Genomic DNA, 27,772 nt, shown 5'->3' on the forward strand with positions numbered 1-27,772 from the left:
GGTCGATCTGGTGGCCATCAGTTGATGTGTTTAACATTGTGGCATCGTTTCCTGGAGTTAGTGTGGCAGTAGTGCTGTGCACCTTTTCCATGGATTTTAGCCTGGCCATATTGAAGGTTTGACTGTCTCTTTTCTGTGCCTGGTGATCCATCTTGCATGTTAAAGCGGACCTGAACTCAGAACTTCTTCTCTGCTCTAAAAGATAAGCAAAATCATTATAACCTTTAAATAATAAAACATTTCTTTGTTAGAGCTGATACAAACCCTGCAATAAATCTGCAGTGTGCCTACTTCCTGCTGTCATGGTAGCAGACATAGGGTTAACATCCTGTGTTTTCAAATTAGCTGCTCTGCCGAAGCAGTCAGCTGGTACAGTTGAGAGATCAAATTACAACTTGTGATTAGACACAGGTGAGGGGGAATTAGACAGGCTAAACTCTGTAAACACATACAGGCTGCATTTCTCTATTTTTTCCTTTTGTCCTGTGCAAGAGTTCAGGTCCATGCTAGTGGTAGAAGAGAGGTGATGTGTTTTGGTACCATCTTTCTATTATCAGTATAGTTTATTTGATGAAACAGAGGTACACTGCACAGGAGCAGTGCTGGTGAAGGTCCTACTTGGATAAGCCTTTGCTGCTACCATCTGATGTAAATATGGTTGACAGGGTCCTTTTAATACTTCTGAGTCTAGATATTGCAATTTTTTCCTTGGACGTTTTTCCCATCTATCCTTTTCGGTTGGATGGGTCCATCTGCCTTCTCCTTCTTGACGGTGATCCCACTGGAGAAAACCTGGATACCGCGATGACTCATCGAGGTTAATACCAGTTCATCAGAGGCAGTGCTGAAATTGCACTAACATTCTGGATCCAGTGGGTGATTATAAAACATCAAATGCTAAAGAAGAGGATGTATACGGTACATCCACTCAGATGGCCACAAAAGTGTTTCAAAATCAAGGGAGGGTATTTAATACCGATATTTAGTAAACAAATAGTCATCTGGCGCCCAACTCCTGCGCTGTAACTCACAACCGCCCCCCCCCCCCCCCCCCCTTCCACGCACACAAACACACTCACTCCACATTCATAAGGGGCTATGCCTGTAGCCCAGGATTGAACTTTTATAAGCCCATTTTTAAATCTGGTTTGCTTTATGATGAAATGGCTGGACATGATGGCGAATAGGAGGTAACAAAATACCTTTTTTTCTTTTCTGATGTAAATTATAATGGTATTTATAAGGCAACAAGAAACACAAATGAATTGCCCAGAGTTGTCCTCTAATCATTCTACGCAGAGAACAACCAATGACAAAATTCTCGGCACCTTTATTGTCTGATCTGTTTAAAAAATCCCCAAAATATTGTCGTGTAAAGTGTTTTTTACGCACACCCCACAGAGCAGATAAAGTGCAGCTAATGAGCTGGTCTATAGTTACTGCAGCTGTGTGTGTGTGTGTGTGTGTGTGTGTGTGTGTGTGTGTGTGTGTGTGTGTGTGTGTGTGTGTGTGTGTGTGTGTGTGTGTGTGTGTGTGTGTGTGTGTGTGTGTGTGCGGGCATGGTGTGTGTGTGACTGTCTGTCTGTGTGCCTGCACTCTGTGTGTATGCCCCGTGTGTGGGTGTGTCTGTCTGTGTGCCTGCACTCTGTGTGTATGCTCTGTGCATGTGTGTGCGCTCTGTGTGTGTGCACTCTGTGTGGGTGTGTCTGTCTGTGTGTCTGCACTCTGTGTGCGTGTTGTGTCTGCACTCTGTGTGTGTGCGTGTGTCTGTGTGCTCTGTGTGTGGGTTCTGTGTGGGTGTGTGTGTGCGTGCGCTGTGTATATGTACGCTGTGAGTGCGCGTGTGTGGTATATGCTGTGTGCGTTGTGTGCATGCTGTGTGTGTGTACCCTGTGTGTGTGTGTGTGCGTGCGTGTGTGGTATATGCTGTGTGTGTGCGTGCGCTGTGTGGTATATGCTGTGTGTGTGCGTGCGCTGTGTGGTATATGCTGTGTGTGTGCGTGCGCTGTGTGCATGCTGTGTATGTGTACGCTGTGAGTGCGCGTGTGTGGTATATGCTGTGTGCGTTGTGTGCATGCTGTGTGTGTACGCTGTGTGTGTGTGTGCGTGTGTGGTATATGCTGTGTGTGGGCGTGTCCCCAAGCCTCAGGCTGTATTCCTGTTTTATCTCACTAATGTAAAAGCGTATCATATCATCCATTTACCAGACTGATAGATGCCAAGTGACCATGATGTTCCAATTCTCTGCTCTTGTGGCGTGGCTGATAGCTATTTCCTCACAATAAATAACAAAACATATTCAATACTGGAGATGAGTCCAGGTGAACGTGCCTCTGTCTGGATACGGCAAGCCTGCTTGATGTGTGCTGCAGCTGCGTCTGTTCTGTAACTGATCGCACTGTTCATGAAACCGGGCTGCCAGCTTTCATAAACCTCTTTATACAGACGTTGGGAAAGCCTCTAAAGGTGGCCACACACCATACAATTTTTTAAATATCTGTTCAATTCAAGAATTGCAATCAATTTTTCTGACTGATTGTAACATTTCAAAAATATGACCAATGTACCACACACCTGTGTTCAATTTTTCCCCAATCATAAATAAAATAATTGAAAACTCTGAGAAAATTGCTAGGGTGTGTATATTAATAAATTGATAATCTAACACACACCATACAATCTTTAGAAAAATTGAAAACAATCTTCCATCATTCCGGAACGATAAAAATCGAAAAATAAACGGGAAATCCGATCGAATTTTTCAGTCAAGTGAAAAAAAGCTTTCGTTTTTTTCAGAAGATCCGATCATATTTATTTGTCCCCGTATTCTCCTCTGCATGGGCACAGTACAGGGAATCCCCGACATTGCGGCGGGTTGGAGGTTCGTATTGGCAGGCGTTCACAAGTCAGGAACTCCTATAGTCCAAAAATACAGTACATATTTACCTCCCTCCCAGGACCTCTTAGAGACCACCAATCCAGTGCATTGTCCCTGTATACCTCTTTGACTTGCTCCTGCCCAATAGGTTTCTTCTGGCGCTGAGGACAATCGCATCGCAACTGGGCATGCAGGAGCAAGGTCCGTGCATACTCTGTAGAAGGAAGCGCCACGTGCAGGACCTTCCTCCGTGCATGACTGTTTCCTTCTACTGAGCATGCGCTGGAGGAAACCTATTCAAGTTGTGTACATTGAATAGGAATAAAGGAAACCTTCTATGAATCAATGAGCTGCAGGAGGATCCTGGAAGCCTCTGGATCACCACTGAGGTGAGTATGTCACTTTTTTTTCCTATAGTTCAAGTTCCCTTTAGCCTGGTGCCCACTACAGGTAGTGCTTCCGATTGTGCTTTGTGTAGCTGTGAGGCCTGCTGGATCCACCATCTTACTTCAGTTCCCATGCCCCAAACTCCCTGTGTGTCGTGTAGCAGGACAGGTCAGCATCTGGTTACACCCAGACCTTGATGTGCATAAGGTATACCCTCTTTCCTTGAAATTATGACATCCCCTGAAAAAAGCCCTAGCTTGAATTTCGAACATGCTCGAAATATAAGCCCTACCCTGAAAATAAGCCCTAGCTGCAGTAAGGGAAAGTGTTTCTACTGGAGCCGATGGTCTCACGGGCAGGACCAAGGCTTTGTCACTGGGCCAATCACTGCACGTGCTGCTACTCAGTAAGTACAGTAAGCGGCCCAATAACAGAGCCATGGTCCCGCCTACGAGATCATTGGCTCTAGTAGAAACAGAAGTTGCTGTACTTCTTCCTCATAGGCTGAAGATCAGGGACACAGTAGCATGGAGCTGGGGGGAGGAAGAGGCTTGGAGGGACATTGCAGGACACGGGAGCAATGCAACATGGGGCTAGGGGTAAGAGGAGGATGCAGGGGGACACAGGAGTTTAGGGCACAGAAGAGGATGCAGGTACACGGGGACACTAGGAGAACACTAAAGGTAAAAGGGAGGCATGGGCACACAAGAGGTGGACCCAGCAGAGGAAAAGGTGGCACAGTGGGGAAGGCAGGAGGACACACAGCACAGGGCCTTGTGTGTTCATAGAAATAGACATCCACTGAAAATAAGCCCTAGCACATTTGGTTCAAAAATTAATATAAGGCACTGTCTTATTTTTGGGGAAACACAGTAGGAACTGAAATAGGGAAGACAGAGGTACCGACAGAACCACACTGGACGATTACAGGTGGGGACCTAAGACCGTCCAGGTCAGCAACAGGTGATCAAGCAAACACGGTACAGAATCTCAAAACGTAATCAATCCAATAGCAGTTTAGGGGTCACACACGTTGGATCAGAATTTAACGGTACCAAGCGATGAGACAGAAGCAGGTCGAGAATAAAGGTCGGTCCAGGTGGCAATCCAATAACAGGGTCAAGAGACAAGGCAAGGTCGTACACAGAAATCTGGTAATATACACAGAAATCTGGTAATATACACGCACAGGGCAGCTATTGCTGTCACCGGTGCGGGGCTCTGGGAGAGGCAGGCTTATATACCCTGAGGCCTAATTAGGTGGGAGGGACCAACAGTCACTCTGCCCATTTAATTGAATGCAAATAGCGCCACTGGAGTGCGTAAGTTGGGCACTTGGCCGCTCGCACCCGCGTAGAGAAGGATCTAGTGCGCACGGCCTCTGGGGGAGCCACAGCTAAGGGAAGAAAGAGCCGGCCGCTTAGACTGGCTCCCGAAATTACGGAGGGAATGCTGCCGAAATAATTGTAAAAGCTCATACTAAACGCTCCCATTCACTTGCATGGGAGGGATCTCGATCCCTAAAAACGTTGCTTTTAAAATGCCGCATTTAACGCCCACAAAGCATCCTTGTAAACCAGCCCTTATAGAGAAAGACTTGTGCTTTCCAGTGGCCACCAGTGAATGCGGCTGTGTGTTTTTGTAGCGGGCAGGAAGAGTGTGTAGCTTCTCTGTGGAGACGCAGGAGGAAAGTGATGAAGGGAGGAAGATGATTCAGAGAATGACACAGCGACAGTGACAGCTGCCGCTAATCCAGTTAAGTTGTAATTTACTCTGCTGCAAAGCGTTAGACATTATCTCCAGCTGAACCAAATGTGCTCCTCTTATTAGCTGTCACTGGAGTGTTTCAGGCATGTTTAAGAACACAGCGACGGGGAAAAGACATTATTCATTTTGGAATTGCATAGTGTGTAAAGGGGGTAAGAACCATATTTGGGTTTTTATTGCTGTCTGTGTTCTCCTGGGAAATAATTTTCCTCACATTATGGTCAAAGACAGCAGCAAACAGCATCTTCTTGTAAAGTGGGGAAGAATTCTGACCCCCATTACGTTTCTATTGCTGTGTCATTTCTTGTCCCCAGGACCACCAGAGGTTTTTACTGTTTCATTGTCTCTGCTTAATGACACATGTATTGAAGTATGCCAGAGCTAAAATCTATGAGCTGTTGCCCTTTTTTATCTCTTTCCTGCTCTCAGAAGACATTTTCTGTCAGAAAAGTGTTTTATGGCTGTAATTTCGTATCAGCGAGGCTTGTTTCACACTGCAAACCAGCGTTAGCGATGCGGTGCGTCGCTTCTGCCGCACTTCATCCCATCGCCAAAAACAGGCCTTCAGGGATCACTGCGTAAGTACACTGTGTTCCCTGTCTGACCACCAAACAAGCAGCGTACTACAACATGCGAAGTATGAACTTCCCCATAGGGTTTCATTAGGCTGCGGTAGCAGTGCAGCGGTTTGCGCTAACGCACCGCGCCAGTGTGAAAGGGCCCTCAGGGTTACGCTATAGTCCAACCCAGAGAGAAACTGTCACTTGCATACCTGTTGTTTTATTCTCCCGGGCAGAGAAAGAGAAAAAGGATCACAGCATAGTCATTTGTACGCGTGACATACACATGTCTATCTCATCCTGTCACATGTCACCTCAGGTATTCTTTAACCAGCCCCCCCATCACAAAAAACAAACAAACAATAAATATTGGGCTCCCTGGAGGCGCCCAATAAAATAACATAAACTGCAGCTACTAATAGCGGGCACCGAAATCCCTGCTTCTGAACAGTAAGGCTGCACTGCCATCTTTGTGTCTGTCCTTTATTAAAGAATCACTTTAAAGTGGATCCGAGATAAGCTTTTACTCATTACATAATTGTGTTGCTTTCATATAGTTTATAGGGCATTCCTCAAGCCAAATACTTATTTTGCTTTCTTTTAATACTCTAATTCCCTATAAACTAAACAAGCCTCGCCCACAGCACCTTTTGTGCCTTGGCACTGTAGCAAGGGCTTATGGGAGCTCAGTCTGGGCAGGAGGAGGAGGAGGTGGTTACTAGCCATTGATTTCAGAGGCAGAGGGGAGGAGGGAGGAGGAGAGGGGACTGAATTTACACACAGGCAAGCTGATAGCATCTCCAGCCCTCAGCCTGAGCCAATGTTACAAACAGAACATGGCTGCTGTCATTGTATCACAGGAAGAAATAATCATATTCTGTTCAAGCTGTTGGCAGCTAGATTTGCTGTGTAAACTATCTAAACTTTAGATGAGATATATAGACAAGTTACTTGTTATAGTTAGTTTTTCATCTCAGATCCGCTTTAAAATATGTTGGTTTTGGTGGGTGCTGGAGAGCAGGGGCTTATTCACCTGTGTTACACTGTGTTTTCCAGCGTAACAAGCTCTGTGTCTCACATACTACTGAATCCAAGATCAGCATGACAGCCGCCCAACAGCCACTTCTTATCACAGCAAACCTAGGTGACAGCTTCCATATATCACTCACCACAGGCTTCTGTTAAGAAAAGGTGCCAGGAATCACAGCGGGGAGACCTGCTACAGATGTGATAGGCGCCTACAGGTGACTCTCTTCACAGGATACCCATAGCTGAAATGTCACCACTGTGCGGGCTGCAAAGTATTGCAGGAAATGTCCCTATTCCCCAGAGAGACGGATCACCCCTCTGAGCCTGTTTACATTGTTCATTTGTGAGCCGGAGTCCGAACATGGACATTTTTTTTTGACAATTTCCAAATCTTTATGCAGCTGGTTTTTTTTTCATATGAAAAAATTCCAAAATAAGGGAGAACAGGGCTATAAATATAAAAATCATTTATTAATATATACTATAAATATAGCACTGTACCATGACGCAGTAGCTGTGTTCACACACATACAAACCTCCTTAAAAACATACAATCAAGACCTCTCATAGGTCCCTATAGAGTGCACTCCTGTTCCTAGAACCTGTCCAACTTCGGGCCCTTTTGATTGCAAAAGAGTGACATCCAAAACTGTGCAATGAATGATATTTCCAGGCAATTTCCACCAAGGATCAACTCAACCCCGTGTGCTCGTTTCGCACGCCTCTGGGGGTCACGCTTACGCATCCACTACAGACACTAATGTGTCTAACCTCATTAAAGCGTTGGTGAACTTGCGGCAATAAATGCATATAGGAACAGTAAGACGTTACCCTCCTTTTGAGTTTGAGAGTAGATATCCCATATTTCTGTTTGTTTGTTTTTTCATGTCAGGAAATGTAATTGCGCCAGCCCATCGCACCTGTAAATCGCTGTAAATTGTTGCCCCTTAGCATTAGGTAGCCAGAGGTATCCTCAGTATTAAGTGGCTAGAGGTGCCCAGGACTGAAGGGAGATCTTGTCCGTGAAGTGCTGAGACACAGGTGAGTATCCTGTCATTCTGCTCAGGACTCTACATAACGAAGGAGGGAGGCACTAGGGGAGGGGAGTGAGATGCCTTTCCATCATCAGGCGCCTGTAGGCATGTGCCTACAGTGCCTTATGGTAAATCCCGCCCTGACAACGCGGGTAATCTGTAGCGGTAAATGCCGGGGATAAATATCAGCTGTTGTCCGTCTGAACCGGCCCTAACCGATGTTTTATTCATGTTATTATATGGCCATGTACATCCCTGCATATAAGAGGCTGCATGTACTCTGTTGTGTTTGCTACATGCTTATTGGCTGGCAGCATGTGCATTTGAGGACAGCCTTTCTCATTATATCCATATTGCACACCTGGGGGAACTGAGCCTTGAACATGTTTACAGTATTTGACCTTTCATCACCCCTGTGAACACTCATACATACACGGAAACTTATGATATGTGAAACAAAGGAAAGCATAGCCATAGCACAAAGCCACAAACAGGCAGCCCATACTATTTCCAATTCATCATGTAGATGCTAAAATGAGTAAAGTTAAAATATGCATTATTCTGTGCAATTACGAATGCCATGCAAAGGCTGTTAATCTACTTCCTAATACTAACTAACATGTATAATGCTTGCTTCACACATAAAAAGGTGTCCAGTCCTGTCCTGTTAGTTTTTGACAGTTGGCATCAGTTTTGTATGTGTTTCTAGGGCTGTGTTTCACACAGTTGTACATGTTGCATTATTTAGCGGAAGCAGGAAATTTGGGCGCTTCAGAGGTGCTAATACAAATATCGTCTATTGGACGCCTAAAGCAGAACTTGGTTGCCCAATAAATAGCGGGCACCGGGCCCATCCAACCAGACTTTTTCGCTTTTGAAGATTACAATTTTGAAATTTTAAATGTATTTTTTTTGTAATTACATTAATTGCAGTTAGGATTAAGCATCAGGAAGGGAGGTTTTAGGGTTAGGCTTCAGAAAGGGGAGTTTTAGGGTTAGGCGCAGAGCCGGGACAAGGTCCTCCAGCACCCAAGGCTGAGACACCAAAGTGCGCCCCTCCATCCCTGCCACCCCAGGCATCAAACACTGATTGCTATTAGACTAAGAGGCGCCACAGGGCCCACAACCTCCCCAACACCTTAATATCTAGTTATCTGGCTTGCAATCACTGCAATGTATCCCCTTTTCTTATTTCTTTCTGCTTCAAACCCAATTAGGAATGACCGCTGAATGAATTCTGCGCCCCCTCCTACACTGCGCCCTGAGGCTGGAGCCTCTCCAGCCTATGCCTCGGCTCGGCCCTGGTTAGGCGTCTGGAAGGGGGGATTTGGGTTAGGCTTCAGAAAGGGGGGTTTTAGGGTTAGGCGTCAGGAAGGGCGGTTTATGGTTAGGCGTCTGGAAGGGGGGATTTAGGGTTAGGCTTCACAAAGGGGGGACTTAGGGTTAGGCTTCAGAAAGGGGGGACTTAGGGTTAGGCTTCAGAAAGGGGGGATTTAGGGTTAGGCTTCAGAAAGGGGGGTTTTAGGGTTAGGCATGAGGAATGGGGGTTTAAGGGTTAGGGGCCAGAAAGGGGGGGGGGGGTTAAAGTTAGGCGTCAGGAAGGGGGTTTTAAGTTAGGCATCAGGAATGGGGATTTCAGGGTGAGGCGTCAAAAACAGGGGTTTTAAGGTTAGATGTCAGAAAGGGGGTTTTATGGTTAGGCGCAAGGAATGTTTTTTTGGGGGGTATAGACGTCAGAAAGGGGGGGGTTGGGTTAGGCGTCAGGAAGGGGGGGGGGGGGGTTAGGCGTCAGGAATGGGGGGTTTTGGGTTAGGCGCCAGGAACGGGAGTGTTAGGGTTAATCATCAGAAAGGGGGGTTTTAGGGTTAGGCATTGGAGTGTGAAGGGTTTTGTGTTAGAATAGGGTTAGGTTTAGCTGTAGTAAAATATTGCTAACATTCACCAATGTTTTACTATCATTACCACTGTAAATATTTTTTTTGTTTTCATTTGGTGCCCAATTCACAACTGTATTTATTGTTTCCATCGGCTTCACCCAACGGCCATTTTTTCCTCATATTTCTATTTTATTCATTCTATATAACTTGTTTATATAGCATGCTTCTTTTAGAAACCAATAGCTTGTAGGAAGAGATTGTACTGTACTTACCTGATCCCTTGTGGAGCCTTCCCCGAGCACCGCTCGTTTTCTGAGACCAGGATCCCACCTTCTTCTTAGATTTTCTGTTGTAATCACTGCTTGGTGATGGATGCCACTGTTTTTTTTAGGTAGAGTTCTGCTTTAGCATTTTCAGACATGGTGCAGCAAAGAAAACTAGCAGAAGAGGAGTTTTTACGAATATCACCTATCTGATGCAGCAGAGTGTTCTGTACACTCAGATAGGCACCCAGTATAACACGTTAGAACTCTTTCCTGAAGAAAATCATACACAACCATCAGGTAATGCAGCTTAGAACAGAGAGGAACACAGAATGAATCCAGGAAATCACAGTACTATAGAGATCATCACAGCACAATTCAGACAGTGACATCTTGTGGCTTCTTTGCTATACTGCAGTTTAATAAATACTGTTGATAATTCTCACACTATCCACATTCTTTGCTCTGGGTGAGGTGAAGCCTGATTGGTTGCAGCATTTTTTGTAATAGCGTGCCTGCCTTGTGTTATGGGTCCAGTTTATTGATGAGTGTTCCTTGTATCTGTTACAGGAAGGCAATCTCCCGGTCCGGACTGCAGCACCTGGCACCAGTGCACTGCCACAGCCTCTCTATCTCCAATGGGCCACTGAAGGAGCCGCGGACCACCCTGGACTGGACGGTACGGCGTGTTTTCTTGTTCTAGGGAGTACTTGTGTGTCTGTGTCTTTGTTGTGTAATGGTCCGTCCGTCCAGTGGCATAACTAAGGAGCTTGGGGCCTCGGTGCTAGTTTTCTATGGGGCCCTAAGCTCTCTATTGATATGGAGCCCCAAAACCTACCAAGGACAGCTGCAGTGTCAGAAAGGTGTAACAGAGTAAGAAAATAGCTTGTTAAAGGGAACCAGAGCTAACCTAAAGAAAAGATTCTATACATAACTGGGGCTTCCTCCAGCCCCATACGCGCTGATCGAACCCACGCCGCCATCCACCGCTGCCCGCATCTAGGAGAACGGGCTGCCGTCAGTGACGTCATCTGAGCCGCACTACGCAGGAGCAGTGCGCCCTCTACGTATCTCTCTATACACTGCTGCAGAGATACGCAAAGAACGCACCTCTGCTACGCTAGACTGGCTCCGACTAGAGGCAGAGCGGGGTCCCGGTTCTCCTAGATGCGGGCAGCGGTGGATGGCGGCGTGGGAGCGATCCGTGCGTATGGGGCTGGAGGAAGCCCCAGGTATGTATAGAATCTTTTCTTTAGGTTAGCTCTGGCTATCTTTAAGGGTTCCACTATGCAATGCACACATAGAGGTGTTCATTCCCTCTGACCCAAGGGCCCCAATGCGGTCGCTACCTCTGCACCCCCTATTGCTACACCACTGGGTCCCTCCCTATATTATGTAAGCTCTGATTAAAGAGAACCCGAGGTGGGTTTGAAGAATATTATCTGCATACAGAGGCTGGATCTGCCTATACAGCCCAGCCTCTGTTGCTATCCCAAACCCCCCTAAGGTCCCCCTGCACTCTGCAATCCCTCATAAATCACAGCCACGCTGCTGACAAACAGCTTGTCAGAGCTGGCTGTGTTTATCTCTATAGTGTCAGTCTGCTGCTCTCCGCGCCTCCTGCAGAACTCCAGTCCCCGCCTGCATCCCTTCCCTCCCTGCTGATTGGAGGGAAGGGACGGGGGCAGGGACCGGAGCTATGCAGGAGGCAGGGGAGCAGCTGTGACTGACACTACAGATGTAAACACAGCCTCACAGCACAGCTGTGATTTATGAGGGATTGCAGAGTGCAGGAGGACCTTAGTGGGGTTTGGGATAGCAACAGAGGCTGGGCTGTATAGGCAGATCCAGCCTCTGTATGCAGATAACATTCTTTAAACACACCTCGGGTTCTCTTTAACGGAGGGTGGAGAACAGTGGAGAGCACTGTAGTGAATGAACAAGCAAACCGGTAGCGAAAATAAACGTATGATATAATGATTTGTATGTGTAGTACAGCTAAGAAATAGAACATTAGTAACGAAGAACAGAGACTCATTAAGAGACATATTTAAGAGTTAAAAAACCTAAGTTATCTATGCAAAAGATCTTCTCTGAGCTAATCGACCCACTGAAGCACTAAAACGGCCAAGAAACAGTAGGCGACAGCCTGAGATAAGATTTTACTGCAGGAAAGTTGAAAGGGTCATTATTTCTGCTATGTTTCATAGCTTAAAAGACATAGGGCTTGATTCACTAAACCGTGATAACTCATAGCAGGTCGTGCTAGCGGTTTTGCGCGCAATCACAAATCGAAAAAGCCAGCAGTTTTTGGGTACCTGGAGTTGCAGTCGGTGGCTTCATAAACTGAGGAGTCGGATGATTTTTGTACCGTCTCTATAGCCATGCAAGGGCTGTGCAGTGGGAGTCGAGGAGACAGAGCAATTTTAGGTACCTGGATTCTGAGTCGCTGGCTTCATAAGCTGAGGAGTCGGATGATTTTTGTACTCCAAAGCCCTGCTGATAACAGGCGGTTTATCCCCCGATGTAACAGGCGGTTCACTTGTGGCCCCATGTGTACAACGTCATTTGAACAACATGTACTTGTTTTGAATGCGGCATATCATGCAGTCCATCGTTCGGTTGCCTGGACACTATGCAAATGAGTTGGTCATCTAGTTGGTTTGTGCGTAGAAAATACTAGTCGTGCAATCCCTTGGTTGAGCGATCAGTCACATTGCCTGGTTGGTCATGCAGAAAAGTTACACGTGTGTACGAGCCTTTAGACTGGAGTTATTAAATTTTGTCTGCTATTAGGTTTGTACCCCTCACCTGGGTCATATCATATCAAAGTAAGGACTGCTGAAAGATGAATGAAATAGTGGTTGTGCAATTGCAGCCGCACACAGGGACCTGAGACAAGAACTCTCTTTTTGTTATAAATCTGGGACTACCTAGATTTATCCCCCCCCCCCCCCCAAACAAAAAAAAAAAACGTGCCTTGCAGGTGCTCAGAATCAAAAAGAATTTTAATCGCCAAGCACGACTGGGGTTGTGTCCGGAATTGGGTTCGACACATTACAATAGCTCAGAGTAGAGATAGAAGTATAGATAATAGTATAGATAATAAATTAATAATGCAAAAATAATTACAAATAATAAAAAAAAAACAAAAAAAAAAAAACAGGAGTGCAAATTGAAATTAGAATTAACCATTTTAGTAGCCTTTTGGATGTAACTGTCACGTGCTACTGCGCGTTCCCACCCGGGATCGCGTAGCAGTGCGCAGTAGTTCCCATTCATTGATCTAAGTCCCCCGGTAGAAAGACCAACAGCTTCTTTGAGAAGCCACGATCTTTCTGAAGAAAACAAGTTTCCCGTCCTCCTTATACTTCCTGGAAGCGAGAGTGCTTGCTTCCAGACTAAAAAAAAAAAATTTGACTGTGGCCATCTTGTGGTCAAATAGTAAACCTACATCTACATACACTTTTTCAATTCACTTTATTGTCATTGTGTAACACAACGAAATTACTTAAACCAAGGTATATTGGCCTGGAGGAGGAGATGATGCAGCGCATCCTGGCACTTTACTCATGCCCCTCAGCAAGGGTTAAGGCGAATGGGGTTCTATCAGACCCTTTTCCTATCCAAAATGGAACGCGCCAGGGCTGCCCCTTGTCCCCCCTGATCTTCGCATTGTCACTGGAACCCTTCCTATGTATGGTTAGAGCGAACCCGGATGTACAAGGGGTACCCCTCCCTAAGTCATCCACTAAAGTTGCCGCATATGCGGATGATCTTTTGTTCTACCTAACCAACCCGCATATATCACTACCTAACCCCCTAGCAGAGTTCAAAGTATATGGTGCAATCTCGAATATGTCAATCAATTATGACAAGAGTGAGGCTCTCGGAGTCCTCCTCCCAGGCCCACTTAGATCATCTTTGCAGAGCAACTTTCCTTTTAAATGGCCTGGCAGGTCCCTGAAGTACCTTGGCATCCACATTACTCCGAACCCTAAAGATGTGTTCTCCTGTAACTTCCCCCCGGCATTAGAACGTATCAAACAAGACCTGCAGAACTGGGATAAACCTCAATTTTCCTGGTTTGGCAGAAATTGTATTATTAAGATGACAATTATGCCGAGGCTCCTCTATCTATTTCAGACAATGCCTATTTTTTATCCCCTCCTCTTATTTTAAACAAGTTACCCAGGTTTTTTCTCGATTTATCTGGAACGGCCGTAAACCTAGGTTGAAATATTCTATTCAGACCGCCCCCAAAGATCTGGGGGGCATGGCAGTCCCGAACCCCAGACTATATTACCTGGCAGCTACCCTTATCAGGGTCATAGACTGGCATAGACATGCAGCACATAAAAGATGGGTGGGCATCGAGGAGGAGCTAATGGGAGGGAAGCTATCTCTTCTAGCTTGGTCCACACGCTCCTTACCTTCCTCACCGCAGGCCGCAGCATTGGTAACCCAAACACTTAGGGTCTTCTACAGGATAAGGGAAAAATCATCCATCTCCCCTTGGCCCTCCCCCTTAATGCCTCTATTAGGCAACCCGGGCTTCTCTCTGGGACAGGATAGTAATAGCTACCCCAGGTGGAGGACAGACCCCCCCTTACGGGCGATGCACTTGATCTCGGGTGGAGAATGGATAAGTCTTGGAGACCTCCAGACTTCCCTCGGTACTCCCAACCTTGACTTCTGGAGTCTGCTCCAATTTAAACATTTCCTCTTATCCCAGGGGTCGAGGGGGGAGTTCTCTAGGCCCCTCTCCACATTTGAAAAAACATGCCTAGGTAAGGGCCTAATAAGAGGTTCCCTCTCTTTGGTATACTCCTTACTGAATGACAGTGAGGAACCCTGTGTAACTCTTAAGGCTAAGTGGGAAAGGGACCTGAACCAGACCTTCTCTGATAAGCAATGGCACAAGATTCTGGTCTTCTCACATAAATCTTCTATATCTTCTAGGAGCCAGGAAGCAGGATACAAAATCTTTACCAGATGGTATTACACCCCCTCTAAGCTCCACAAAATGTACCCGTCGTCTCCCCCAGCATGCTGGAGATGCGGAATGGCAGTGGGCACATTAGTACATATCTTTTGGTCCTGCAACAAACTTGCGCAGTTTTGGGCGGATGTGAGGGAGATCATGCAGGTGTTGACAGACTATCTTCCTCCTGACTCTCCTGCCTTTTTCCTCTTGCACCACAATCATTGGTCAATAAGGAGATATAAAAGAACACTTACCAGACACTTAATTAATGCTGCTAAAATCCTAATTGCTAGAAAATGGAAACAATTAGACCCGCCATCCATACAGGATTGGTTCAGGGAAATAGACTGGATTGAGAAAATGGAGGATCTAACCGCTAGCTTACACGATAAACGGGAGCAATACATGAAAACTTGGCTGGGCTGGTTCGAATTCAAGGAATCGGCTAGGTATGGCTCTCTCACATCCGGCTAGAGTCAGGGCCTAAATATAAATATAATGAAACCATAATTGAAGGGAACCACTCTAATCCTGACACATGAACCCTCTTTCCCCCTTGGCGTTGACACTACCTGCGGTTGGGTGTCCGGTGGCGGATGCACATTTCCTCTATGGTGACTTCTTTCCTCTTTACCTTGCTTCTCCTTCTCTTCTTTCTTTCCAGGGTCTAGACCTGGTCTCTGGTTGGTTGATCTCGGAAGCTTTTTCCTTGAAGTAATCACTAGAGTTCTGATACATGATACAACGGGCGAGTAGTCAGAGGGGTGAGACATATAAGACATTAGGACGAGGTGAGGTTGGACAACCTATGGATTCCTGGGTGTATGATCCCTTTGGGCCCCAGGTCTCCTACAGCACTCTTCTTATGAAGTAGCACCACGCCCTATGCTGTAAAACGGCTATAGGCCTCTCGGGCTCATCAATAGGTTATATGGTACTATATATCTAAAAGTTTCTATGGACCCCCAGTGGCACAGGCTAGCCATTGGGTATATCTCCCTAAGGTACCAACGTTTAGCTATGTTTTGGATGTATGTTGTATCCTATGCTTGTCTGTCTAATGTATTGTTCTTTAAAAATCTTTAAATAAAGAATCTTTAAAAAAAAAAAAAAAAAAAAAAGAAATTACTTAAACCAAAGTGCACCAATTACCTCCCACACCAAAAATTACCCAAATAATTTTTTTTATGAAAAAACAAAACAAAAACATTAATAGTTGCCTAAAGGTCTGCACTTTTTTTAATATGCATGTGAAGAGGGTATATTACGAATATTTTTTTACTTATAAGCTTGTAAATAGTGATGGACGCAAAACTGAAAAAATTGACCTTTATTTCCAAATAAAATATTGGCACCATACATTGTGATAGGGACATAATTTAAATGGTGTAATAACCGGGACAAATGGGCAAATAAAATACATAGGTTTTAATTATGTTAGCATGTGTTATTTTAAAGCTATAATGGCCGAAAACTTTTTTTTCCCATTTTTCTTAATATTCCCATTTAAAATGCATTTAGAAAAAAATAATTCTTAGGAAAATATACCACCCAAAGAAAGCCTAATTGGTGGCGGAAAAAAACAAGATATACAAGATATAGATCAATTAATTGTGATAATTAGTGATAAAGTTATTGGCGAATGAATGGGAGGTGAAAATTGCTCGGATGCATAAGGTGAAAAACTATTGAAGGCTGAAGTGGTTAAATTAACCGGGTACAGTTCCAACACACTGGCTAGTTCAATCTAGTTCAATCGGTGGGTGCTGGAGGTGGAACTGCCGGAAGGCAGTTCAGGAGGATGACAGCAGAGGGGAAAAATTTGTTTCTTTGCCTCGAAGTTCTGGTGGAGATAGCCCGAAACCTACGGCCTGAAGGGAGCAGACTGAAAAAACGGTGACCAAGGTGTTGGGGGTCCCCGACAATCCTCAGTGCTCGGAAGCGTAGTCTAGAGTTGTGGAGGAGGTCGAGTGAGGGGAGAGGTCTTCCAATGATTCTCTCTGCCGAGATGCTGCATGTGTTTTGCAATAATCTGTGCCCCATCCCAGGTTGGGCCTAAAATAATCTGGTCACTGTAGATCAGGGGACAAGTGATCTGAAAAGTCAGGACATCTTTCATTAAACTGCTGAATTACTTTTCAGTAGAAAGTGTAGTATAGAGAGGCCTTCTGATTTTTACTCAACATCGCCACCTAGTGGCCGCAGGGAACTACATGTGATCGACTAACGAAAATAAATCCTCTTTAATCAAAATAAATCATATGAGGTCACCATATTTAATAGATTTTTTGTTCAATTCAATGTTTTTAATTAATTGATTTAGAAAAGGAAGTGTAGATTTTGTTAATGATAAAACAACATTTAAGTGTGTTAATGATTATACACATTCTGCCAGGGATCTTATAGTGAACCTGTGTCCAACTGTGTATAAAGTGAGATTTTAGCCTGAGTCATAAATTGTGCCCATCCCTTCCTACTTTACTAAGTTTTTCTCATTGGGGTAACTTTTAATAAATTCCTCCTCATTAATTTAATCCATTTCGATTCATCATGACCGCATCTATGCCTGAACGTCAGATGTGTCTGCCAATCACTGCTTTTTTTCAGCTGTTGCATAGGCATATTCATAGCTTTACATACCCTGTCTATCCATGTTAGGCCCCGTTCACACTTGCTTTATGGGATGCAAACAGACCGGATCTGGACCGGTTCCGATCCGGATCCGGTCCGTTTGCCTCAGGCATGAATACGGCTGCCATCCGGATCAGTTTGGTAAAAATAGATAAATAAACTATTAAAATTGTTGGGGTGTGGGAGGTCAGCAGAAGGTGCACCTGTACAATCAGGTCCTCCGCTGTTTAGGGCCTCACCTCCACGTCCCACATACTGCCAACAGCTCCAGCACTAAAGTCACTGCTGCTCCACTCCAGACATGCTTGGCCCATGTGTCCCCATCCAAAATGGCCGCTAGAATACGCATAGGAAGTGGGGTAGAACGTCCGGTTTTGATAGCCAGTGTGTTCTGTGCTTTCCATTCCCCATTGGTTTCTATTTCCGGATGGAGCAGTCAGGCTCCGGTCCGGGTGCGTGGGCCGGATGATCCGGACCCAAAAAATAGAGCATGTTGGAAAAGTGACCGGAGTCCAGATCCGATCCGGCTCCGTTCCATACGGAACGGACACGTGTGAACGTCCGCATAGACTTTACATTGCTATGTGGAACGTACGTTCCGTTTGTACAGTATACGGTCCGGATCCGATCAGGCGAATCCGGACAGCGAACGCTAATGTGAACCGGGCCTTAGCCTTTGTCATCCTCTTCTTCTTTTATCCTCAGTTTTTCCAAGCATCAAGGATTTCTCCAAATTTCTTCTCAATATGGGACCAAAGTATTTGAGTTTTAACTGTAGTATCAACCCTTCTAGTGAACACTCTGGCATTATTTCTTTAAGTATTGACTGGTTAGATTTTGAAGCAGTCCAGGGATCTCTCAGTAGCTTTCTCCACACTCACAGTTCACAGACATTACTTTTTCTACCCATGACCTTATTTATAGTCCAACTTTCACAGTCATATATTACTACTGATCTTTGTTGGTAAAATAACAATTCTATCCTTTAGTATCTTGACCAAACTTGGCATAGCTTTCTTTCAAAGCAACAAACATATCTTAAAGAAAATCTGTAATGAAAAAAAATTCCCTGGGGGGTACTCACCTCGGGTAGGGGAAGCCTCCAGATTCTATTGAGGCTTCCCCCGTCCTCCTCGGTCCCACGGCGGCAGAGAAAATCCTCCCGGAGTGGCGGCGATGTAAATATTTACCTTTTGACTCCAGCGCAGGCGCAGTATCCGCTCTTCCCACGGAGATAGGCAAAAAAAGCCGATCTCCGTTGGGCCGCTGTACTGCGCAGGCGCAAGTCGCCTGCGCAGTAGAGCGGACCCGACGGAGATCGGCTATTTTTGCCTATCTCCCTCAGAAGAGCCGCAACAGCGCCCCCACTGGAGCCCGAAAAGGTAAATAATGCACAGGCTGTCGGATTTGTCGCCTGTGCATTCCGGGGGCTGCAGTGAGACCGCCGTGGGACACAGGAGGACGGGGGAAGCCTCGATAGGGTCCAGAGGCTTCCCCCTACTGAGGTGAGTACCCCTAGGGGAACTTTTTTTCAGTACAGGTTTTCTTTAATCTCATGGCAGCAGTCCCCATCTGCGTAGATCTTCTATCCTAGAAAGATGAAATCTGTACCAAACTCCACTTTTTCCTCATCTATTTGCAAATGTTTCATTGGAACAGATGACAAGACTTTAGTTTTCTTGATGTGAAGCAGTAGACCAGCTTTGGCACTTTCTTATTTGACATTCATAACTAGGCTCTTTAATTCTACCTCAGTTTCAACCAGCAGAGTGGAATAATCGGCATATCTCAGATTGTTAGTATTTCTGCAACCTATATTAATTCTAGCATGTGATTCATCCATACCAGTTTTCTGCATTACATATTCAGCATATGTGTTAAATAAGGAGACAATATGCAACCTTGTTGCACTTCTTCACCAATTGTGATCCAGTAGGTTATTCCATACTCCCTTCAAACTGTTGCTTCTGGGTTTGCATATAGATTCTTTAAAAGGCAAAAGCATTTTTTACACTGTCAAAAGCTTTTGAATAGTCAGTAAATAGAAAAAAAACCCATTCTTCTGGAATCCCCTTGTTTTCTCTACTGTCCATCAAATGTTGGCAATTTGGTCCCTTGTGCCAAACCAGCTTGCACATCTGGCAGGTTCTCGCTCCATATATTGCTGCATTCGGATTTGAAGAATTTTGAGAATTACCTTACTAGAATGTGAGATAAGTGCAATTGTCCTATAATTTGATTTGGCATCTCCCTTTTTTGTGATTGGAATGGAAACTGACCTTTTCCAGTCCAGAAGCCACACTTTCATATACTGTATGATTGAAAATAGCTAACAGCACTACGCCATCATCCTCATGCAAGATTTTCAGGAGTTCCACTGGGATTCCATCACTTCCTGGAGCCTTGTTATTAGCAAGACCTTCTAATGCCCATTTGACTTCACTCATCGGGATGCTTGGTTCTTGTTCAGCATTCATATTCCAAGTACTCTACTATGTCCTTCTTGTATAGTTGGTCTGTGTATTCTTGCCACCTTTTCTCGACATCTTCTGCTTCTTTCCATTTTTGTCTTTCACTCTTCCCATATTTGCATGGAAGGTTCCCTTGATGCTGCGGCTGCCGATCTTCTTAAAAAGATCTCTGGTCTTTCCTATTACATTGTCTGTTTCTATTTCCTTGCACTGTTGATTCAAATAAGCCTCCTTATTCTCTGGAACTCTGCATTCAGCTGGGCAATTTTTTCTTTGTCTCCATTGGCTTTTGCTGTCCTCCTTTCCACAGCGGCTTTTTTCTCGTTATATTTTTTTTAATTGATTTCAAAAGAAAGCAAAAATAAACAAAATTCTACACATCTCTTGGCATATAATAGAAGAATAAACAAAGCAGTCCAAAAGTAGAGAGTAGATGATGACATGGTGGTAACACGTAAGTCATTAGAGTAAAAGGTACAATATGTCGCTAACAATAAGAGAGTGTTCAATAAGAGATATATAAAATGTAGATAATTTTCACAGTAAATGAGTCCAGTATAAAAAGAAAAGGAAAGGGTAAGCCAACAAAGGCATAAAATAGATAAGAAAGAAGGAGATATCATCTAAATCCAAAACAATATCCTATAAAGAGAGAGCAATCAGTTGTCTCAGGGATAAAGGATGAGAAATGAAGCTAGGTTAATGTACATGGTTGACCATAAAGGACAATCCAGGGCCGCCTTCAGGGCATCACAGGGGGGACTGCTTTATGGGGCCCTAGTGAATTTGGGGCTAAGCAAACAGTGCCATACATGGGCTGCCCATTAAAGTGATGAGAGGTGCCGGGAGGCTGATCCTGGAGTTACCTTAGTTAGTGAGTGATTAAAGTAAATCTGCGACAAATGGGAGAAAAGGACTTTTACTTACCTGGGCCTCCTTCCAGTCCCCTGCAGTCCATCAGCTCCCTCCATTCCCTTCCGGTCCGATCCGTTGTGCTCCTATGAAGACCACACAATCCAGCTGGGTTGCGGGGCACTAGCTGGGAGTGTACTGTGCAAACGCAGTTGCTGTCTTAATGAACTGAACATACACAGAATGCTCCCAGGCAGGGGAGTGCATGGAAAGCGGTCACAGGGACATTAGTGTATTCAGGCCTTCAAATATTGTGATTTTTCATGTGGGGGGCACATGGGAGTGAGGGGACCCAGGGCTGGTTCTCTCATGAGGCAAGGTGAAACATTCGCATCAGGCGACAGAGATTACAGGGGCAGCATTTGTGTACTGTGTTTACACTAACAGCATGCAGTCAGAGTAGGAAGAGAACGAGACTCACAGACTCACAACCAGCCAGTGTGCTATTGTGTTGAGCTGCAGCATGTCATGTGAGAACATTAATTGAAGCAGAGTAAATTGTTGGGGTGCTGTGCGATTGTTCCAAATCGGGTGGGGTGAGGAGCGCATCCTCACATGTTTGACTCAGGTAACAAAACATCTAGAACCAGTCTTGGGGGGGGGGGGAGTAGGTTTGCCCAGTATGGGACCCACAAATTTCTGATGGCGGCCCTGGGACAATCCCAAATATGTTGCACACAATTTAAAAGGAGGATATCCAAGACAGAGCCAGGGCTATAAGATTTGGGTGGGGATGTCAGAAACTAGTAGCATACGGTCCATAGACCACTCCACGTGGGGATAAACCTAAAGAAGTGCTGTAAGAAGGGGAAGATGCCTGGGTATGATCCAGTAAGTTTATGGAGGCATGTAGTCCGAGGACCAAGAGTAGAGATTCCAATGACTCCATACTCTGTGAAAATGTTGTTCTGTATCCCGTAGAGAAGCAGTCATTTGCTCCATAGTTCTAGTCCATTCTACTTTGAGTTTAACCTCAGAAAGACTAGGAGGAGAGATGTCTTTCCAAGATGAGGCGATCGCTAATCGGGTGGCAGTCAAAATATGGGTGATGTGGCGCATAGTGTACCTAGAGATACCTGGAACAGGTTTACCCAAAACCATGTAGAGTGGATCCAGAGGGACCATAGCCCCAATTAAGGATTGGATCATATTTTGAACCTCTAGCCAAAGAGATGTAAGCAGAGGGCAATACCACAAAATATGCTCAATGGAGCCTTTTTGGCCACGCCCCTCCAACATATTTCCACAGCGAGTTTTAAAGACACAATAGACAACCATGTTTCCTTCTTGATCTTTCTCTGTTTTGAGATCTGTTTTTGTTGCAACCTCTTGGGTAATATCGCGTACACCTATCCTCTGGCATTCTGTCCACCAGATCGAATCCTCAAAATCTATTCTTCACCTTTGTTGGGAAGTCATATATGGAATATTGTGAGATGATTTGTTGTAGGTCTACAGGCCTTTCCTGTCATCTTCAGTTTAATTCTACACTTTGCAATTAGAAGTTGATCTGAGCCACAGTCGGCTCCCAGTCTTGTTTTTGCTATTTGTATAGAACTTTCCATCTTCCCCTGCAAAGTATGTAGTCAATTTGGTTGTGATACTGACCATCTGGTGATGTCCAAGTCTTCTCTTGGGTTGGTGAAATAATGTATATGCTATAACTAATGTGTTGTCTTTGCAAAATTCTATTAGCGTCTCTCCTACTTCATTACATTTTCCAAGTCCAAACTATGTCTCTTTGGCCACCTTCAGTCCCCCTGTGCCACCACTGCCCCCCCTGTGCATCCAGAGATGGAGTAAAGTGAAATGGTGCCTTAGGCAATCAACGGCTTTGGGCCACCTAGCGTTTTTGGCAAAATTTGTTGGGGGTAAGCACAACCTGGGCCCCTAGACTCTCTCCAGGACTTCTGGCCTGGAATGACAAAAACGCTAGAAAGGCCCGACTGAAATCTTTGAAATATTGAATTCTTACCTCTAGATGGTGCTGTGTTTATTTGCCCCGTGTTATATGCAGTGTATACAGTATATGATCCTGGAGTACAGTGACTGACCATGTGTTTGTCCCTCAGGAGAATGCAGTGAATGGGGAACACCTTTGGCAGGAGACGAATGTATCGGGGGACCTGTGTTACCTGGGAGAGGACAACTGCCAAGTCAAGTTTTCAGTGAGTATTATGCAGATATATGTAAGCTGTATTATGTTCCCTAGTACAGGGTTTCCCAACCCTGTCCTCAGGGCTCACCAACAGTGTGTGTTTTGTGGAAATCCACAGATGGTTTATCAGTTCTGCTGAGAGGCTAATTAACTCACCTGTGCATGTTTGTGGTTTCCTTAAAAACATGAACTGTAATGCTGCGTACACACTGGCGACTATAGTCGTTTGAAACAGCTAATTAACGATCGTTCCGCCGACAATCGGGGAAAAAACCTTTACCCAACGATCATTAACACGAACGACAAAAGAACGACATCGGGAAGATGGAAATATCCAACCTGACGGATCGTATCTACCGACAATCGTTACAAAACTATAGTGTGTACAGACATCGGCCGAGAACGATCGTTACAAGGGCCAATGCGCCTGCGTTGAATTCTGCCCAGCTTCCGTACTTCCTTTGTAGCGCGGCCATAAAGATTGTTACATTGCTCATTTCAATTAAACTTTGTTTTCAAGTTAACAATCATATATTTGTATCTATTGTAACTCCATGTTAGTGGGTTTTTTTTATTTTATATAAATATGTACGCAACATTTCCTTCTGATCGTTCTTTTCTGCGAGAACGATCGTTAAAATGTGTATGATGATCGCTGCATCCCATCGTTGCATTCCTATCGTTGCCGTATCGTTCGTCTTTCAATTATCATTCCTAGCGAACGATCGTTATCGCAAGTGTGTACGTAGCATTAGGCAAGGAACACACTTGTCTTTCAGTTTTCCGCGCGCGTTTTCCTGCATACTTTTTCTGCACACCAAGTGTGTTTCCATGCAGGAAAACGCGCGCGTTTTTTTCACAGCAACTGATGTATTTGATAGAGAAAACAGACAAAATGTGCACAATCAGGATGCAGAATGTCAGTTTTTTTTCTGCGCGCGAACAACATATTAAGTGTGGACTAGCCCATTGATTAACTCGAGTTCTCAGTTTTTCTGTGCAGAAAACGCGCACGAAAACAGTCAAGTGTGTTCCCTGCCTTAGTGGTATTTGAGGACAGGTTGGGGAACTCCTCTCTAGCAGTTCAGTCAGCGTGTAAGTGCATTTGGGCATTGCAGAGACGGAACACCCCTTTTGAAGAGAAACTCCGACCAAGAATTGAACTTTAGACCAATCAGTACCTGATACCCTCTTTTACATGAGAAATATATTCCTTTTCACAAACAGACCATCAGGGGGCGCTGTATGACTGATATTGTGGTGAAACCCCTCCCACAAGAAACTCTGAGGACCGTGGAACTCCTGGCAGTTTCCTGTCTGTGAACCTTGTTGCATTGTGGGAAATAGCTGTTTACAGCTGTTTCCAACTGCCAAAAAAGCATGCAGCATCTCCTTCCAGTGACATCACCTGCCAGCAGTAAAAATGTCACCATGCAATAAATGTCAGAATGTAAATCAGGGATTTAAAAGATTGTACAATGGGCAAACACTGACTAAATCATTTATACATAATTATTGTAAAAATTAAAGCACTTTTTTTATTACATTATTTTCACTGGAGTTCCTCTTTAAGATCTGCCCCTGCTACTACCACTTAACCATTTGACGCCCACAGTGCTACCCCCCCCCCCACCCTAAAGACCAGGCCATTTTATGCAGCACTGGGCTGTGCAGGCTTTTCAGCCTCCTGCACAGCCCAGCTAAGGAGCCCAGCGATCGGACTCACCTCCTTTTTTTGTCCCTAAGGGGACATGTCGCCGGAGGGGTCCGATCTTGGCGGGCGTTTGTTTATTTTTTTTTCCCCCCAGCCTTCATGAGGCTCTCTCTCCCTCCCCTTCCCTCCTCCCCTCCGTGAACAGAATTAGAACAGGACGGCGATCCGTCCTGTTCCGCCTCTTATAGGCATCAGCCTATGAGAGGACGGCAATCCCCGGCCAATCAGAGGCCGAGGATTGCCGATCCCGTACAGTGCTGCCGGGAGCCGCAGTGCTGTACGCTTGTAAACAAAGGGGAAAGAAAGCCGCGATCAGCGGCTAGCAGGCTAATCTCAGAGCTCCGCTCCGTGAACTGGCAGGGAACGATCGCGCATGCGCGCGCCCGTTCCCTGGGAAACTGCAGCTCCATGACTTGACGCCAATTGTTGTTAGGCGGTCCTGGGGCTGCCGCCGCGGTCACGTCCATGGGCGTGAGGCGGTCTTTAAGTAGTTACAGGGACCCTGAACAGAGAAAAATGGATTCTGAACTTGGGGTTTCCTCCAGCTCCCCTTAGCCCAGGAGGACCCTTGGTGATTGAGCCGGGTGCACGGACGGGCAACACATTTGCAGTTGTGACTCCCGGCCAAGGCATGTGCAACCGGAGCCACCAGCGGGAGAACGGAGGTAAGTTCAGATTACATTTTTATTCTCTGTTCAGGGTCCCTTTAAAGAGGAACTTTAACCCAGGATCTGGATACTCCCTTTCCCACGAGAAATCTTTACCTCATACAGACCATCAGGGAGTCTGTATGGCTTATATTGTGGTTAAACCCCTCCCACAGTGTGATGTCATGACCATGATCCTGACAGTTTGCTGCCTGTGAACCTCATTGCATTGTGGGAAATGACGGCTTTTTCCAACTGTCAAACAAGCAACATCTCCCTCTATGCATAGAACTCTCAGTAACCAAACATTCCATACAGATCTCCTGCAAGGACTAAAGATGTCACCACCAGTGATACATTTCAGAATGTAAATCAGGGAGAAGAAAGATTTTACAAATTTTATAAATGTGTATAGTAAAAAAAATAAGCAATTTTTTTTATTATGTTATTTTCACTACAGTTCCTCTTTAAGGTGCTTATACATCTACTGATGTTGCAGCCTGATTGACCATCCGATTTGATAATTTTATAGAACCAGCTGAAAATCGGTGCACCCACATGTCGACCTGATAGATGATGCAATACATTTTGGGCTGAAATTGGTTGAAATTATCGATTGGACATGCTGGAAAATCTTGGTCGCAGGTGGTTGATCGGGGGTGCGGGGGTAACAGCATGCAGTATTGCGGTAACGTATGCAACGGACTCCTGGCCACAAAACTCCTTCTAAACCTAGGTGCTTCTTATACTCCGGAGCGTCTTATATGGCAAAAAATACGGATAATTCTCATAATAATGCCACATTTCAATATTTGACAGCTCCTCGTCTGTCAGCAGGGCTGCTATCCGTGACAAGGATCCCCCTCTTCACTTGGTATCTTCCACCTGATTTCCAACAGTCAATGCCATTGGCCATTGCTATGGAACAGAAGGAAGGAGATGATGACATTGGCAGGGGACTGGTGGCCACACTTGTGAAGGAAAGTCCTCAGTTCTAAATTCTTAACTTCTCACCAACCCCACTGTAATCTGATATGATTCAGGGAGGGACAAAATGTATTTTGCTATCCTGATAAAAAAAAAATTAATAAAAAATTGCTGAATAAGTTATATGATTTCCTTCCTGGAGAGTCCATAGTAGATCTGGCTAGCAGTGTACTTCCTGTACCCCCCCCCCCCACCAGGAGGCGCTTTTTACCTGCACACAATCACCCCTCTTGCATTAGCGCCAGCAGTGAAATCATCTCTCACTTTCATTGAAGTTTACAACCCTTTATCTCTGCTCATCCCCTGCAGTGAGCGTGCCAAGCCGTTAGCCCCCAATACCGAACTGCAGAATTTTAGGCAGTTGCCACGGCAACGTGGGGTTGCCATGGAGAAGAATTAGCGTGTACGAGTTTGGTCCCTTTCCCCCCCCTAGGGACGGTCCTGCCATCCTGAGTTACTGTGTCTGCGGACAGCAGCGAAGGAGGGGGGAGGGGGATGCATCAAAATGTCCTATTGTTGATGGGGCCCCTGGGGGCCCTCCGAAGGCAGCTCAGTGTATTACCATATGGAAGAAAAGCATCTTCTGACAGAGAGAGAGGAAGCTGCCTAATTACTTTGCTGTGTTCTGCAAAACGGTAGCTAATATCATTTTCTGCAAACGCTTTTAGGAAGCCTTTCATTAAGAAAACTAATAGGGAAGCGAGTCTCCTAATTAAATCTATTTTTACCAAACTACAGTATAGTTTTCAACAGAAAACCTTCTTTTTTTATCTTTTTTTTTCCAGCATTGAAAAACCTTTTTTGATGCACCAACTGGTCACTGGCTGTAGGATGAAGCACACATTGTTGTCACGGCAACAGCAGACACTGAAGGATGACTCTGATGAGCTGGTTAAATGATGTCTTAAGCCCCTCTGTTTTTTCTCGGGCATGTGCAGCACTCAGAGCTCGCCTTCAGCTCTGCAGATGCTTCACAATAACGTATTGGCAAATAAATCACTTAAAGTATGTATCCAGGAGCCATACCCTCCAACAAGGTCCCTTGGCCTGGTTGTCGTTGCATAATGTTGCATAATGTATGGGTAGCTATAGTATACTTTCACTTAAAGAGGAACTCCAGCCTAAACAAACATACTTTTATTAAGTTACATTAGTTATGTTAATTAAAATACATAGATAATATAATCTCTTACCCACACTGTTTTAAAAGAACAGGCAAAGGTTTGTGATTTCATAAGGGCAGCCATGTTTTTGGTTGAAAGGAGGTGACAGGGAGCATGAGACACAGTTCCAACTGTCCTGTGTGCTGATCACCCCTCCCAGTTGCTAGGCAATGTGAATAACAACATAGGAAATCACATCATGCTTTGTACAGCATCAGGGAAAAACCACCTGGGCAAGTCTCTTTCATGGGTGGAGCTTAGCTAAAAATGCAGCTAAAAATGAGGCTTGGGTAAGAAAAACAAAGTT

The 27,772-nt window shown here is 45.0% G+C and overlaps 1 protein-coding gene across 19 annotated transcripts in view; it reads left to right on the forward strand.

Annotated features, from left to right (window-relative positions):
• The window catches only part of DGKI (diacylglycerol kinase iota), a 599,247-nt gene that overhangs the window by 258,617 nt on the left and 312,858 nt on the right, over positions 1 to 27,772 (forward strand). For all 19 annotated transcript variants that reach the window (XM_068277868.1, XM_068277875.1, XM_068277871.1 and 16 more), the window contains 2 exons: positions 10,366 to 10,474; positions 22,869 to 22,964. In XM_068277868.1, the coding sequence (XP_068133969.1) occupies positions 10,366 to 10,474; positions 22,869 to 22,964 (205 nt within the window). The remainder of the gene's footprint in view (positions 1 to 10,365; positions 10,475 to 22,868; positions 22,965 to 27,772) is intronic.

The sequence above is a fragment of the Hyperolius riggenbachi genome, chromosome 3 (genome assembly GCF_040937935.1).
Source record: "Hyperolius riggenbachi isolate aHypRig1 chromosome 3, aHypRig1.pri, whole genome shotgun sequence".
Taxonomy (NCBI): domain Eukaryota; kingdom Metazoa; phylum Chordata; class Amphibia; order Anura; family Hyperoliidae; genus Hyperolius; species Hyperolius riggenbachi.